The sequence below is a fragment of the Symphalangus syndactylus genome, chromosome 1, assembly GCF_028878055.3.
Source record: "Symphalangus syndactylus isolate Jambi chromosome 1, NHGRI_mSymSyn1-v2.1_pri, whole genome shotgun sequence".
NCBI lineage: Eukaryota > Metazoa > Chordata > Mammalia > Primates > Hylobatidae > Symphalangus > Symphalangus syndactylus.
In genome coordinates this window covers 93,825,706-93,838,752 of record NC_072423.2, presented here as the reverse complement: position 1 = coordinate 93,838,752, position 13,047 = coordinate 93,825,706, and the positions used below count along the sequence as shown (strand labels likewise).

The 13,047-nt window shown below is 53.0% G+C and overlaps 1 protein-coding gene across 1 annotated transcript; it reads left to right on the top strand.

The window, feature by feature from the left end:
* Positions 1 to 9,054, top strand: LOC134736604 (uncharacterized). The gene is made up of 9 exons (XM_063638845.1): positions 1 to 30; positions 207 to 257; positions 2,083 to 2,274; positions 5,691 to 5,804; positions 6,174 to 6,265; positions 6,550 to 6,648; positions 7,428 to 7,494; positions 7,628 to 7,755; positions 7,834 to 9,054. Exons 1-9 carry the CDS (start codon positions 1 to 3, stop codon positions 7,979 to 7,981), a joined length of 921 nt encoding a protein of 306 aa, XP_063494915.1. The 3' UTR covers positions 7,982 to 9,054.
* The last annotated feature ends 3,993 nt before the right edge of the window (positions 9,055 to 13,047 follow it).

Sequence of the window (13,047 nt, the reverse complement as noted above, 5' to 3'; positions counted from 1 at the left end):
ATGCGCTGTCTGCAGGACCCCAGCCATTCGGTGGGAGTGAATATCCCAGATGCTTGCTCTCCCTGATCCCGGCAACCAGGACCTAAACTGATCAGATTCTCCACCTTGAATGATGGGTGTGAGGAGGGATGAAGGCACCACCTGTCCAGCAGTGTCTGGTATGGGGAATGCATGTTTGTCCGTCTGCAGGCCCTCCCCTGTCCTAGTTCTGGCAGTCGGTGCCCTACAGTGCCTGCCCTTTGAAGTCTCTTCTTCCCGTGAGTTCTGTGACTCCCCAGCATCCTCCCAATAAACTCCTTTTTGCTCAAATCAGCCAGCATTGTTTCCTGTTTGCACCCCAGAACCCTGGCTGGTCTAGGGGGCTCCTGACACCTTAGTGGGGCTCGTGAGGACTCCAGGCCAAGGCTGGTGTCCAGGCTTCAGCCCACAGACCCACTGCAGGCCGCGAGCTGCTTGGAGGTCCCTGCCTCTGAACCTTTGCCCTCTGCCTTTTGTGTCTTTCCCCACTCCTGCGTCACCTGGGGAGCCCCGCATCATTAAGTCTGGCTCACGCGTCACCCCTGCTCAGCCTTTCCTCCCCACCTGCCCCACCCTGGTGAAAGCAAAGAACACAGGTTCTGCAATCCAACCGGGTTTGAATCCTGGCTCTGCCAGCTTCTAGCTGTATGACCCCAGGCAAATGATAATAATTAGACTGCTGTGCCTCAGTTTCCTTAACAATAAAATGAGGACAATAATAATACCTATGCCACAGTGTTTAAAAATGAGATAGCCGGCCGGGTGCGGTGGCTCACACTTGTAATCCCAGCACTTTGGGAGGCCGAGGTGGTTGGATCGCTTGAGGTCAGGAGTTCAAGACCAGCCTGGCCAAGATGGTGAAACCCTGTCTCTACTAAAAATGCAAAAATTAGCTGGGCATGGTGGCGGGCACCTGTAATCCCAGCTACTCAGGAGGCTGAGGCAGGAGAATCACTTGAACCCTGGCGGGTGGAGGTTGCAGTGAGCCAAGATCATGCCACTTCACTCCAGCCTGGGTGAAAGAGAGAAACTCCGTCTCAAAAAAAAAAAAAAAAAGAATGAGATAATACAAGTAAAGCACTTAGTGCATGGTAAGTGCTCAATGAACAATTTTCAAGTAGAACTGACCATTCCCTCCCTTTTTAAGTCTCAGAAGTCCACATAGACCTCCATCTTAGCACCTTCAAGCTCCCTTCTGTCTGCTCTGCACACACGTTTACACAGTAGCTGTGTAAACTCCAGCTCAGGCTGGAGGCAAGGTCGTTATTTGTCTCTGTCCCCCCAGTGTCCAGGCACATCATGGAGTAAGTGGATGTGGTGGTTTCCCACCAGCCTGGGCAGGTGTGCCCCTCCAGTGGGAGCTGGGGACAGGGGCTTCAGAGAGCCTCTGAATGCCCGGTAGGAGGGGCACAGGTGGAGTCAGGAGTGATGGCGCCTGGCACCCCGCCTCAGTCATGAGCCTCCCACAGCACAAATTCTAGTCCCACCAGTGTGCATGTGAGGTCTGAAGCCAGCCCCATGGCTCACACCTGTCCCCATTTCTTGGAGAGTGGACTTCACCCTCCCTCTCCACAGGGCAGTTCCCCACACAGCCTACGGACCCCTGCCTCCTCGCCTGGGTCCTCAGCCCAGTGGCTCACCACCCCTTCAGATGAGGCTTTGGCTCAGGCCTGGTGGTTCTCCCAACACATGGGCCTAGACCAGGCTGCCTTCCCCTCTCCACAGTGTGGCTGACAGGTTGGCAGGCTCCCTGACAGCCACCTGCTTGGGGATCAGCCCACCCACATCTGAGACTCTTCTCGAGCCATGGTTTTCTCTTCTGAAAAGTGAAGCCAATTCCATCTCTCTAACGGAGTTGGTCGGGAGGTTGTTTTCAAGGTTGATGTCATCTGCAAAGCAGCCAGCAGAGTTCCTCATCACTGATGGCTAGTAGCATTTTACCCAGCCTGTGATTAACCCCTCAAAGGAGGAGATTCATTTTTGTACCCTCTCAACATTCAGGGAAGGCCCTTTAAAAAGTTAGGGCTCAATCAATATTTGCGTAGTTGAATACCCATTTCACAGGCTAGGAAGCTGAGCCCGAGTTCCTGCAGCTGCCCCACCTATAAGCAGCAGAGCAGGACTGAAATCCGAGTCCTGAGCTATCTTCTGTCCAAGTCTGAATTAAGGATCCGTCTGTGCTTGGCTGGTGGGACCCTGAGAGGACCCCAGTCCTGTCTGTCTGTCTATCTGCTCATCCTCCTCACGTACCAACTGGTAACCATGGAGCTTCCCAGTGTCCTCTGGTGGGCACCAACATGTGGCCATAGTGTTAGAGTTGCTAGATTTAGCAAAAAATACAAGATGCCCACTTAAGCCTGAATCTTAGATAAACAACACAATTTTTTAAGAGTAAGAGTGCCCCTGCCTGCAATCCCAGCACTTTGGGAGGCCGAGGTGGGCGGATCACAAGGTCAGGAGTTCGAGACCAGCCTGACCAACATGGTGAAACCCCGTCTCTACTAAAAATACAAAAATTAGCTACTCAGGAGGCTGAGGCAGGAGAATCGCTTGAACCCAGAAGGCAGAGGTTGCAGTGAGCCGAGATCACGCCACTACACTCCAGCCTGGGCAACAGAGTGAGACTGTCTCAAAAAAAAAAGCGTTTCCCAAATCAGAGAAATAATAGATAGTTTTCTAGTACAAGTATGTTCCATGCCACATATGGGGTATGCCTATGTGGGTTGAAAATCCAAAATCCTGGCTGGGCGCAGTGGCTCACACCTGTAATCTCAGCACTTTGGGGGGCCGAGGCAGGCAGATCATGAGATCAGGAGATTGAGACCATCCTGGCTAACACGGTGAAACCCCGTCTCTACTAAAAAATACAAAAAGTTACCTGGGCGTGGTGGCGGGCACCTGTAGTCCCAGCTACTCTGGAGGCTGAGGCAGGAGAATGGCGTGAACCCAGGAGGCGGAGCTTGCAGTGAGCCGAGATTGCACCACTGCACTCCAGCCTGGGCGACAGAGCGAGACTCTGTCTCAAAAAAAAAAAAAAATCCAACATCTGAAACTGTGAGCACTGCCCTGACATTCACTGTAGCATTTTGGATTCTGGGTTTTCAGATAATGCTAATATTCCCAAATCCTAAGAAATCTGAAATCCAAAACACTTCTAGATAGGCATTTTGGAGAAGAAATTCTCAACCTGGCTGGGTACAGTGGCTTATGCCTATAATCCCAGCACTTTGGGAGGCCAAGGCAGGAGGATTGCTTGAGCCCAGGAGTTCGAGACCAGTCTGGGCAACATGGTGAAACCTTGTCTCTACAAAAAATACACAAATTAGCTGGGTGTGGTGCCAGGCCTGCAGTTGTAGCTACTCAGGAGGCTGAGGTGGGAGAATCATCTGAGCCTGGGAAGTCGAGGCTGCAGTGAGCCATGAGGGTGCCACTGCACTCCAGCCCGGGCGACAAAGTGAGACCCTGTCTTGAAAGTAAATAATAAAGTCTCAAAAAAAATTCATCGTTTATTTGAGATCCAAATTTAACCTGGCATTCTGTGTTTTATTTGGCAACCCTACATGGGTACGCTGGTACCCAGCTCATACCACCGTTAAGACCCACTTTTGTGGTGTGACAGGGTCTCACGCACACCTTCTCCAGGATTAACACAGTTTAGACACTTGTCACATGCAGCAGTTGGTGGCTTGCCTCTCTTTTTCACATCCAAGGCCCTTGGCATCCTGCCCCCAGTGTCTATTCCTTCCACCCACCCTCTGAACTATGGCCAAACAGCCCACATAACAGACACACAAAGATCTCCATGCCTCCTCATCCCCTGTGTGCTACAGCCCAGGCCCTGTCATAGGCCCTTCGCAGGACCCCACGGCTCTTGCTTACACCGTTCCCTCTTCTGGTTTCCCCTGCGTCCTTGTTTGAGATCCGGCGGCACATCCTGTGTGCAGTCTTTCTGGAGCTCCAAAGCAGAGTGCATGGCTCCCTCCTCTTGCAGCCAGGGCTCTCTGTACAAACCTCTGTGTGGCTCATCCCCCCGCACTGTGGTCAGCTGCACACCTGAGGCCTCCCTCATCCTCCGGGAACTTCTGGGCAGAACCAGGTTGTGTCCATCTATATGTTCCCAAGGCCTATGCCACAGGCAATGCTTACAGGGACCAGTAAGCAAGCGCATGAGTGAATTGTATCCTACCATGTGAAGAAGTCTTTGTTTCCTTATCACTTCTTATATTTGGGCCTTTTAGGCCCCTTCCAGTTTTTCTTCATGGGGCAAATCAGCTACTGTGGTCGTCCATGTGAATTACTTTTATTTAGAGTTGTTTCTTTAAGCCGTTTCCAAAGTGAGGTTCTCAGAGGCACGACTCTCCATCGTTCTGTGGATCTTGTTATACGCAGCCAGGTTCCCCTGGTGACAGAGCTGCCTATTCTCCAGCAGCCATACCACGCTGGAGCTCAGGGACTTTCCAGGGTTACGGAGCCCTCTGCAGAGCTGTCGGTTTATGTCACGTGGTCAGGAAATGTGTAATTTTAGGCTGCCTAGAAGGGTACAATGTAACACAGCCACAAGCCCATGCCACAAGCCCCCTGCCACAAGTCCATGGGGATCTAGAGGCACAGGTGGACTCAGTGTGAAGAAGGACCATGTCACCGGGCACAGTGGCTCACGCCTGTAATCCCAGCACTCTGGGAGGCCGAGGCGGGTGGATCACGAGGTCAGGACATGGAGACCATCCTGGCTAACACAGTGAAACCCTGTCTCTACTAAAAATACAAAAAATTAGCCGGCGTCGTGGTGGGCACCTGTAGTCCCAGCTACTCAGGAGGCTGAGGCAGGAGAATGGCGTGAACCCGGGAGGTGGAGCTTGCAGTGAGCCGAGATGGCGCCACTGCACGCCAGCCTAGGCGACAGGGCGAGACTCCACCTCAAAAAAAAAAAAAAAAAAAAAAATAGAAGGACCATGTCTGTGGTTACTTGGCCAGTAGATGCACAAGATTCTGAAAACTACCAGGGTGAAAAATAGCCAGAATACTATTAACTTCAGCATTTTTTTTTTTTTTTGAGAGTCTCGCTCTGAAGCCCAGGCTTGAGTGCAGTGATGCAAACACACCTGAGTGTAGCCTCAACCTCCCAGGCTCAGCCTCCCAAGTAGCTGAGACTACAGGCACACGCCACCATGCCCAGCCAATTTTTTAATTTTTTGCAGAGATGGGGTCTTGCTATGTTGCCCAGGTTGGTCTCTAACTCCTGGGCTCAAGCGATCCTCCCATCTTAGCCTCTGAAAGTGCTGGGATTACAGGCGTGAGCCACTGCACTCAGCCTCAAAATATTTTTAGCATGTAGTTTGGTAGGACTGCTAGATAAAATACAGGACACCTAGTTAAATTTGAATTTCAAATGAACAGCCAATCGTTTTTTAGTGTAAGTATATCCCAAACATTGTGTGAGACAGATACTGAAAAAGTATCCATTTTCAGCTGAAATTCAGATTTCACTGGGAAGCCTATATTGTATTTACTAAATCTGACAACTTTCACTTTGAGGGGGTCTGGCTTGCTGGACAGAGCTGGTGATAGACACTTGCCAGGCTGGAAGCTGCCCCCCAAAAACCAGACCAGGCTAGAAAGAGCATGGGGAGGATGGTAGATGTGGGTGACTAGCAGGCTTCTGTCTCTCTCAGTCTCTTAGGGGCAGACAAAGAGCCCACTCCAAGCTGGCCAACAAGCTAGTGGTGCGGCCTGTTGAGGAGCAGGAACCCAAGGGCCCTCAGGCTTCCGAGGAGCGAAACTTGGAGGTGACGGGAAACCCCAGGGCCTCCCAAGGCAGCGGGCAGAGGAGACAGGAGAGCTGGAGAAATTCTTCCTGTATCTGAATGGAGGCCTGGACCCCCGTCGTCACACCCAGCCTCCAGCTGTCAGGGTGTCCAGGCCCAGCTCCTGGGTTCAGGGCTGAGGAATGGGTGCAGGGGAGTTCAGCGCTGGAGGGCCTCCTGGACAGGTCCCATTCACACCTCCTACTAGGCTTTCTCTACAGGGTGGGGGATACAGACAATGGGGACCCTGAAAGACAGGGAGATGGCAAGGATGGGGGCTGTGGGAGGACCCAGGCTCTTGGGCGACCAGCCTTGACCCTCTCCAGTCACCTTGGCACTTTCTCTGCAAAGCCACCTTCCTCAGAACAACTGGAACCCACCGTCACGTTCCTGTTTACACTCCTGAACACCTCTGAGCCCACTGAGCCAAAAGACCCTGAATCGTAAGGCTGCATGAGAGAGAGAGAGAGAGAGAGACAGAGAGAGAGAGAGCACGTGCAGGACATGCTGGCGCGCGCAAAACTGGGGGAGGTGGATGGTGTTTCTCCTCACTGCATACCCGGAAACATTCAAAGCTGGGCCAGGACTCAGCCCTGGCCCGTGCAGAGAGGAGGCCCAGAGAGGCCTGCTGGAGCCGGGGCCTTTGGCTGGGCACCCCCACACCACCCACCCACCTCCCTCATCCCCTAGACCCTCTGGCCTGACCTTCACTACCCACTTGCTCCAGGGACTCGGAGATCCAGGAGTACCAGTTCCTCGATCAGGAAGACTGGGGCCCCCAGCGGATCTCAAAGGAGATCAGGCAGTTGCAGAATGACTGCATGAGGTGAGCTGGGCGGGCAGATGGGAGCGGGTAGGGTGACAGGGCTTCCCCCAACCAAGGCCAGGCCTGGCTTTCAGGTCAGGGCCCACGTGCCTGGTGAACAGGCATTCAGGAACCCCCACCTTTAATTGTCCAAGAACTTGAGGAGTGTTCAGTCTGGGGGAGGGGCTTGCTCTCTGGATGTCGGGCTCTGGAGCTGGGGTCCACACAATCCCATGGCCGCTCACCCCTCTCAGGTAATGCTGGGGTCAGAGCCCCATCTGTCAGCAAAGGTCTTGAGGTGGGGGCAGGGCATGACGGAGGCTTCCAGGCCATAGACCTGAGTGATCAGCTCTCCCATTCATACACAGCTGACCTGGAGCGCCTAGGCAGGGCTGGTTCCAGCATTGACCCTGTCGCTGGCCTGGAGCCACAGAGAATCCTGTTGCAACCCTGCCTACAGCCCAAAGGAGCGGCTAGCCCTCTACCACCCACCCCTTCCAAGAGGAGCCGCAGAGGGTTTCTAGCCCACCCACAGAAGCAGCCTGCCCTGCTCTTGCAAAGGAAGACAAAAAGCATAATTAGTCTCTCTCTCGGTCCCCTGCTACCAGTCACTCAGGGAGAACAATTCTCATCCCACCTGTGGTTTTGCCGGGACAGGAAGACTGGGCTCTTAGTGAAACACTGGTCCCAGGTGGCTATAGGATCAGGTGGCTGATGCAGGAGGTTGGGGGGTGGGGTGGGGAGTGCTGCCTGGAACAAAAGCCGGGCTGAGGTGGGAGGGGTCTGTTTTTCAACCCTAGGCTTCGGGAGTCACTGAACACCACCCAAGTGCACAACCTGGCCCTGGGGGAGAAGCTGCAGAACCTGGTAAGACCCTGAGCCAGGACCCCCTTTCTTTGTCTTGCCTCCTCCCTGCCTCCCAGCCCAGCTCTCCTAGAGGGGCCTCCGGTTGTCCTGCACGGCTGGCTACCCACCTCGGGCCCTGCAACCCTTTGTCCAGCCCACCTTGTTGTATAAGAGCCTGAAGGAGGGAGCCCAGGCCATCCAGGAGGAGGCCCAGGCCATCCAGGATGAAGTGAAGGCCCTGCAGGAGGAAAGCCAGGCCCTGCTGGAGGTGGCTCTGCTCAGGTGTGCGGGCAGCCATGGCGGCCGGGAGGGAAGAGGTGGCTGCCCCACGCTGCTCACTCAAGCTGTCTCTGCCTGCAGTGACCCAAACCCCCCGAAGGCAGGTCTCCTCTTCATGCTGCCTGACCTGCCCCACGACCACAGAGACAAGGGTCAGGCCTGGCCGGGCCCCAGGCCAGAAGTCGGACACCTCCTCGGGAGGCCGCTCCATCAGCCAGTTCCTCTCTAGATCCCGGAAATAAACTTGGAAGCTAAGCTTCAGCTCCACCAAGTGTCTGTGGGCCCTGGGCTCATGTGGGGAGCAGGAGGTCACCATGTCCACACTGAGCTCAGCCCCTTAGCCACCCTCTGACATCACCCCGACTCCCTCAGTTCACCCATTCTGGATCTACCCCTCCCAGACATGGCCCTGCCCTCCCCCCGCCCCTCACAGAAGGTTCCAGGCCTGGTTGTTGTCAGCCTGGAGATGAGAGCTCAAGGGCGATGTTCCCAAGATAAGCACTGGGGTGGGGCCAGAAAGGGGCCGCAGTCCCTCCCCGGAGGATCCGGATACCTGCTCTAACTCCAAAGTGCAGAAGAATACGGGGGTATGGGTGGAGGAGGGATAGGGGAAGAGCCACTAACCATCTGGTGACCTTGGAAAAGTCCCTTCCCCTTCGTAAGTCATGGGGTTGGGGGGCAGAGAGAGGTGGTGGCAACTCTCCAAGGGCCCGCATCCTACACCCCTCAGGCCTGGAGATACATATGGATTTTGAGTTTCACCCCCAACCCAGGAGCCCTCTGGCTCAGGGCCTCCTGGGAGCCCCCAACCCCCCTCCACCAATGGGGTTGCAAAAAATAATACAAAAAACTGACACATATATAGTCAAGGGGGAGAAAGGAAGGAATCCTGATAGAAGATTGCTAAATTACATACAAAATTGGTTAATATTCTAAAGGGCATTTATTTTTAAAATGCCATAACCCGGGCTGGGCACAGTGGCTCACACCTGTAATCCCAGCACTTTGGGAGCCCGAGGTGGGCAGATCACCTGAGGTCAGGAGTTTGAGACCAGTGTGGCCAACATGGAAAAACCCGGTCTCTACTAAAAATACAAAAAGTAGCCAGATGTGGTGGCGCGTGCCTGTAATCCCAGCTACTTGGGAGGCTGAGGCATAAGAATCACTTGAATCTGGGAGGCTGAGGTTTCAGTGCACCAAGGTGGCACCACTGCACTCCAGCCTGGATGACAGAGGGAGACACTGTCTCAAAAAAAAAAAAAAGGAATTTTAAAATGTAAAATAAAAACTCCCATAACCCTGAGGCTTGTATTATTCACTGGGCAGAAATCATTTGCATCTTAATCAGTTTTCTGTAAAGTAACCTCTAACTTTACAGCATCCAGGCCTAATTGATGGTAAAAGATCCACCAAGCAGAATTCCTTCGTTAATCCTCATGTGTCACGGAACGGGCTGGGGATGATCATTTTGCCTTATGTTCACTGTAGGGAGACAACAGCCAAGAGGATGGAAATTCAGGTTTGTGGCTCCTCCCCAGGCCTGGTTTGACTTACACCAGACTCCTAGGGATCAGGCCTGGGCAAAGTAACTGATGAAGTGCTTGATTAGTGATGGTTTGATTCTGCCCCAGCTTCAGGCTGAATTGAGCTGAGCTAACCTCTCTTTTCTTCATATTTTTACATTTTATTTTTATAAATAGAGACAGGGTCTTGCTATATTACTCAGGCTGGTCTCAAACTCCTGGGCTCAAAGAATCCTCCCGCCTCAGCCTGCCAATGTGCTGGGATTACAGGCATTAGCCACCGCTCCCGGACTAACATCTCTGACTTAGCAGCCCACCCCTTCTGAGACTCCACCCTCCTCACCTGATGGCTGTAGGGATCCCAGACCTCCCCAAACACCTACTTCCTGACCTGTCCTTGACCAGGGGCCCTGCTGTACAAATAGCTGTCTCGCCATCATAGGGTACTGAGGTTGATGATAGTTGGATCAACAGCTAAATCAATTACCCATTTAAGGACTTCTGTCAATAAGATGCAGTCATCAGCATGGTCCCATTTGATGTTTCCTTTAAAAGGACCCAGAGAGAGACTAATTATGCTTTTATTTAACTATGTCTCAGCCTGGGACAGCGCTCGAATAAGGTTACATGAATACTGCTTGGCTGCAGGAAATGGAGTCTATTAACAGAGTCCCCCCCCCCAACCAGCTCCAAACCACAGAAGTGCTTATAGATTCTAATGCATCCTGGCCGTGGTTCTGCAGCTTAGGGCCCCTGCACTGGCTGTCCTGAGGTCAGTCCCTGTAGCCACTCCTGTTGACACTGCATCCAAGCAGTCCCAGCCCAGCCCAGAGGTTCCTGTCAAGGAAGGTCCCACAGCAAAGCTGTGTGGGCCCCAGGGTTTTACCGGGTCCTTTCATTCACACACATTTCTCCCAGTCAAAGGAGGCTACCATGTGAGTCACAAGCTGTGCCCACATCTCCTGGGCCTCTGTCATCAAGGCACTGGGCCTGGGTTAGCAAATCAGCCTCCTCTGTCTGGCTGGCACCATTTATCTAGTGAGGGGCAGAATGGGATGCCTCTCTCCTGCCTAGTGACGTCACGTGGGATAGCTTTGTGAATGTGCAGGTGCTGCATTCTACTCTCAGCTCCACCCCTTGCTGTTTGGTGTAAACTTGACTGAGTGCCTGGACACACGTCTTTATCTGTAACATGGAGTTCCACTGTGTCCACCTCGGAGGATGAATGATTTAGTGTGGACTTGGTGCATTCCATGTGTTGGCAACTGTTATCTGATCTCCAGCGGATCTACCCCGGCCCCCAAACTGGCTTTGCAGGCCCAGTGGGAGCAGCTCTGAGTACTAGTGCTCTCAGCAGGCTCCCTTCCCCACTAAAGGGCCTGGTATTCCTGCCCAAGGGGGTGGCCAGACCCTGCAGCCTGGCAGGGCCTTCCTCCATCCTGCAACGTCATCCTTTGGGAGCACCCGGCACTGGAGGTCTGTTAGATCCCGTCCCCATCTTGTGAGGGCACCTGCACCTGTTACGCAGGTGTCCTATGCATGGCTGCCTTGGCAATCTGGTAGGGCTTGCCCAGAGGGGGTCTGCTTCCCAGGGGTCTCGTGCCCACCTTTTACATCTCTTATTGCTCTGAACACCCCTTGGACAGAAGACAGCCGGAGCAGGAGTGTTGAGTTGCTGTGCTGGCGTAGGTCAGCTTTGCCTCCAATCTACAAATACTCGTTGAGTGCCTCATAGGTGCCAAGCACTGCTCTGGACCCTGGGGCTTCAGCAGTGAATAAAACAAAGATGCCTGCCCTGGTAGAACTTACGCTCTGGGAGGGGCGGCAAGAAATAATGAACAAGTAACATGAGGATAGATGCAATGGAGAAAAATGAAGCCACAGAGGAAGAGGAAGCCTGAGGGAGGGGGAGGAATGCAATTTTATTTTATTTATGTATTTTTAAACATGGATTCTCACTATGTTGCCCAGGCTGGTCTTGAACTCCCGGACTCAAGCAATCTTCCTACCTCAGTCTCCCAAAGTGTGGGATTATAGGTATGAGCCACTGCACCCAGCCAGGAATGCAATTTTAGATAGAGTGGTCAGGGAAGATCTCATTGAGAAGTGACATTTGAGCAAAGACACAAAGGACCCGAGGGAAGGAGCCCTGTGGACAGCTGGGGAGCAGGGTTCTAGGGAGCGGGAGCTGCCAACACGAAGGCACTGAGTCAGGAATGTGCCTGGTAGGCTCAGGGGACAGCAGCAGGCCAGAGCTACAGGAGCCGTGAGTGAGGAGGACAGGGAGGGGACCAGGTCTGAGACATGAAGGGCTCTATGGCCACTGTCATGACTGTTACTCTGAGTGTAAAGGGAGACTTGGAGGGCTGTGAGCACGGTCGTGACATGGCCGACCTGGGTTTCACAAAGATGAGTCTGACTGCTATGTAGAGAAAAAAACTAGAGGGGACAAGAATACAATCAGAGAGGCCAGTTAAGAGGCCTCTGTAGGCTGGGCATGGTGGCTCATGCCTGTAATCCCAGCACTTTGGGAGGCCGAGGCGGGCGGATCACCTGAGGTTGGGAGTTCGAGACCAGCCTGACCAACATGGAGAAACCCCATCTTTACTAAAAACCCAAAATTAGCTGGGCATGGTGGCACATGCCTGTAATCCCAGCTACTCAGGAGGCTGAGGCAGGAGAATCACTTGAACCTGGGAGGCAGAGGTTGTGGTGAGCCGAGATCGCGCCATTGCGCTCCAGCCGGGGCAACAAAAGCGAAACTCTGTCTCAAAAAAAAAAAAAAAAAAAAAAAATTAGGCAGCTGGAAATATAAGAGTTAACGGGATAGGTTAGATTGGAGACATACACTTGTGGGTTTCTGGTCTTTATTTGGTCATTTGTATTGGTTCTCTATTTTGCTGTGTTACAAATCACTCCAAAACCTAGTAGCCCAAAACCATAAACATGTATTATCTCACAGTGTCCACAGGTTAAGAATTTGAAAGTGGCTTGGTTGGGTGGTACTGGCTGAGGGACTCTCGTGAGGCTGCTGTCAAGATTCCAGCAGGCCGGGCGCAGTGGCTTATGCTTATAATCCCAGCACTTTGGGAGGCTGAGGCGGGAGGATCACGAGGTCAGGAGATCAAGACCACAGTGAAACCCCGTCTCTACTAAAAATACAAAAAATTAGCCGGGCGTGGTGGCGGGCACCTGTAGTCGCAGCTACCAGGGAGAGGTTGAGGCAGGAGAATGGCATGAACCCGGGAAGCAGAGCTTGCAGTGAGCCGAGATCGCACCACTGCACTCCAGCCTGGGTGACAGAGCCAGACTCCGTCTCAAAAAAAAAAAAAAAGAAAAAAAAAGAAAAGAAAAGAAAAAGAAAAAGAAAAAAAAAAAGATTCTAGCAGGGGCTGCCGCATTCTGACGGCTTGGCTGGTGCTGGAGGACCCATTTCCAAGTTGGCTTATTCACAGGGCTGGCAAGTTAGTGCTGAGTGTTGGCAGGAGGCTTTAGTGCCTCACCGTGAGGCCTGTCCACAGGGCTGCTTGAGTGTCCTCACAACATGGCATCCAGGAGGCCACATGACTCTGCAGGCACATCCAGGGGCAAGGGTGCAGGCACAGAAGAAGCAGAGATTGAGTCAGATGTAACCAGAATGGGGTTTTCCCAGTGGATGTGACCAAAGCAGAGAGGATTGGGGGTTGAGAGGGCTTCCAGGGCCTCAAACTGGGCAAGGTGAGTACACGTGGGAGGTGAAGGAGGGTGGGACAAGAGAGTGTGTGGGGCAGGT

Excerpts from the sequence above, each read along its gene's own strand:
- LOC134736604 (XM_063638845.1), top strand. The coding sequence starts at position 1 with ATGCGCTGTCTGCAGGACCCCAGCCATTCG. Across the intron at positions 2,275-5,690 it reads TCCTCCTCACGTACCAACTG|TCTCTTAGGGGCAGACAAAG; the intron begins GTAACCATGGAG and ends TGTCTCTCTCAG. Across the intron at positions 6,649-7,427 it reads TTGCAGAATGACTGCATGAG|GCTTCGGGAGTCACTGAACA; the intron begins GTGAGCTGGGCG and ends TTTCAACCCTAG.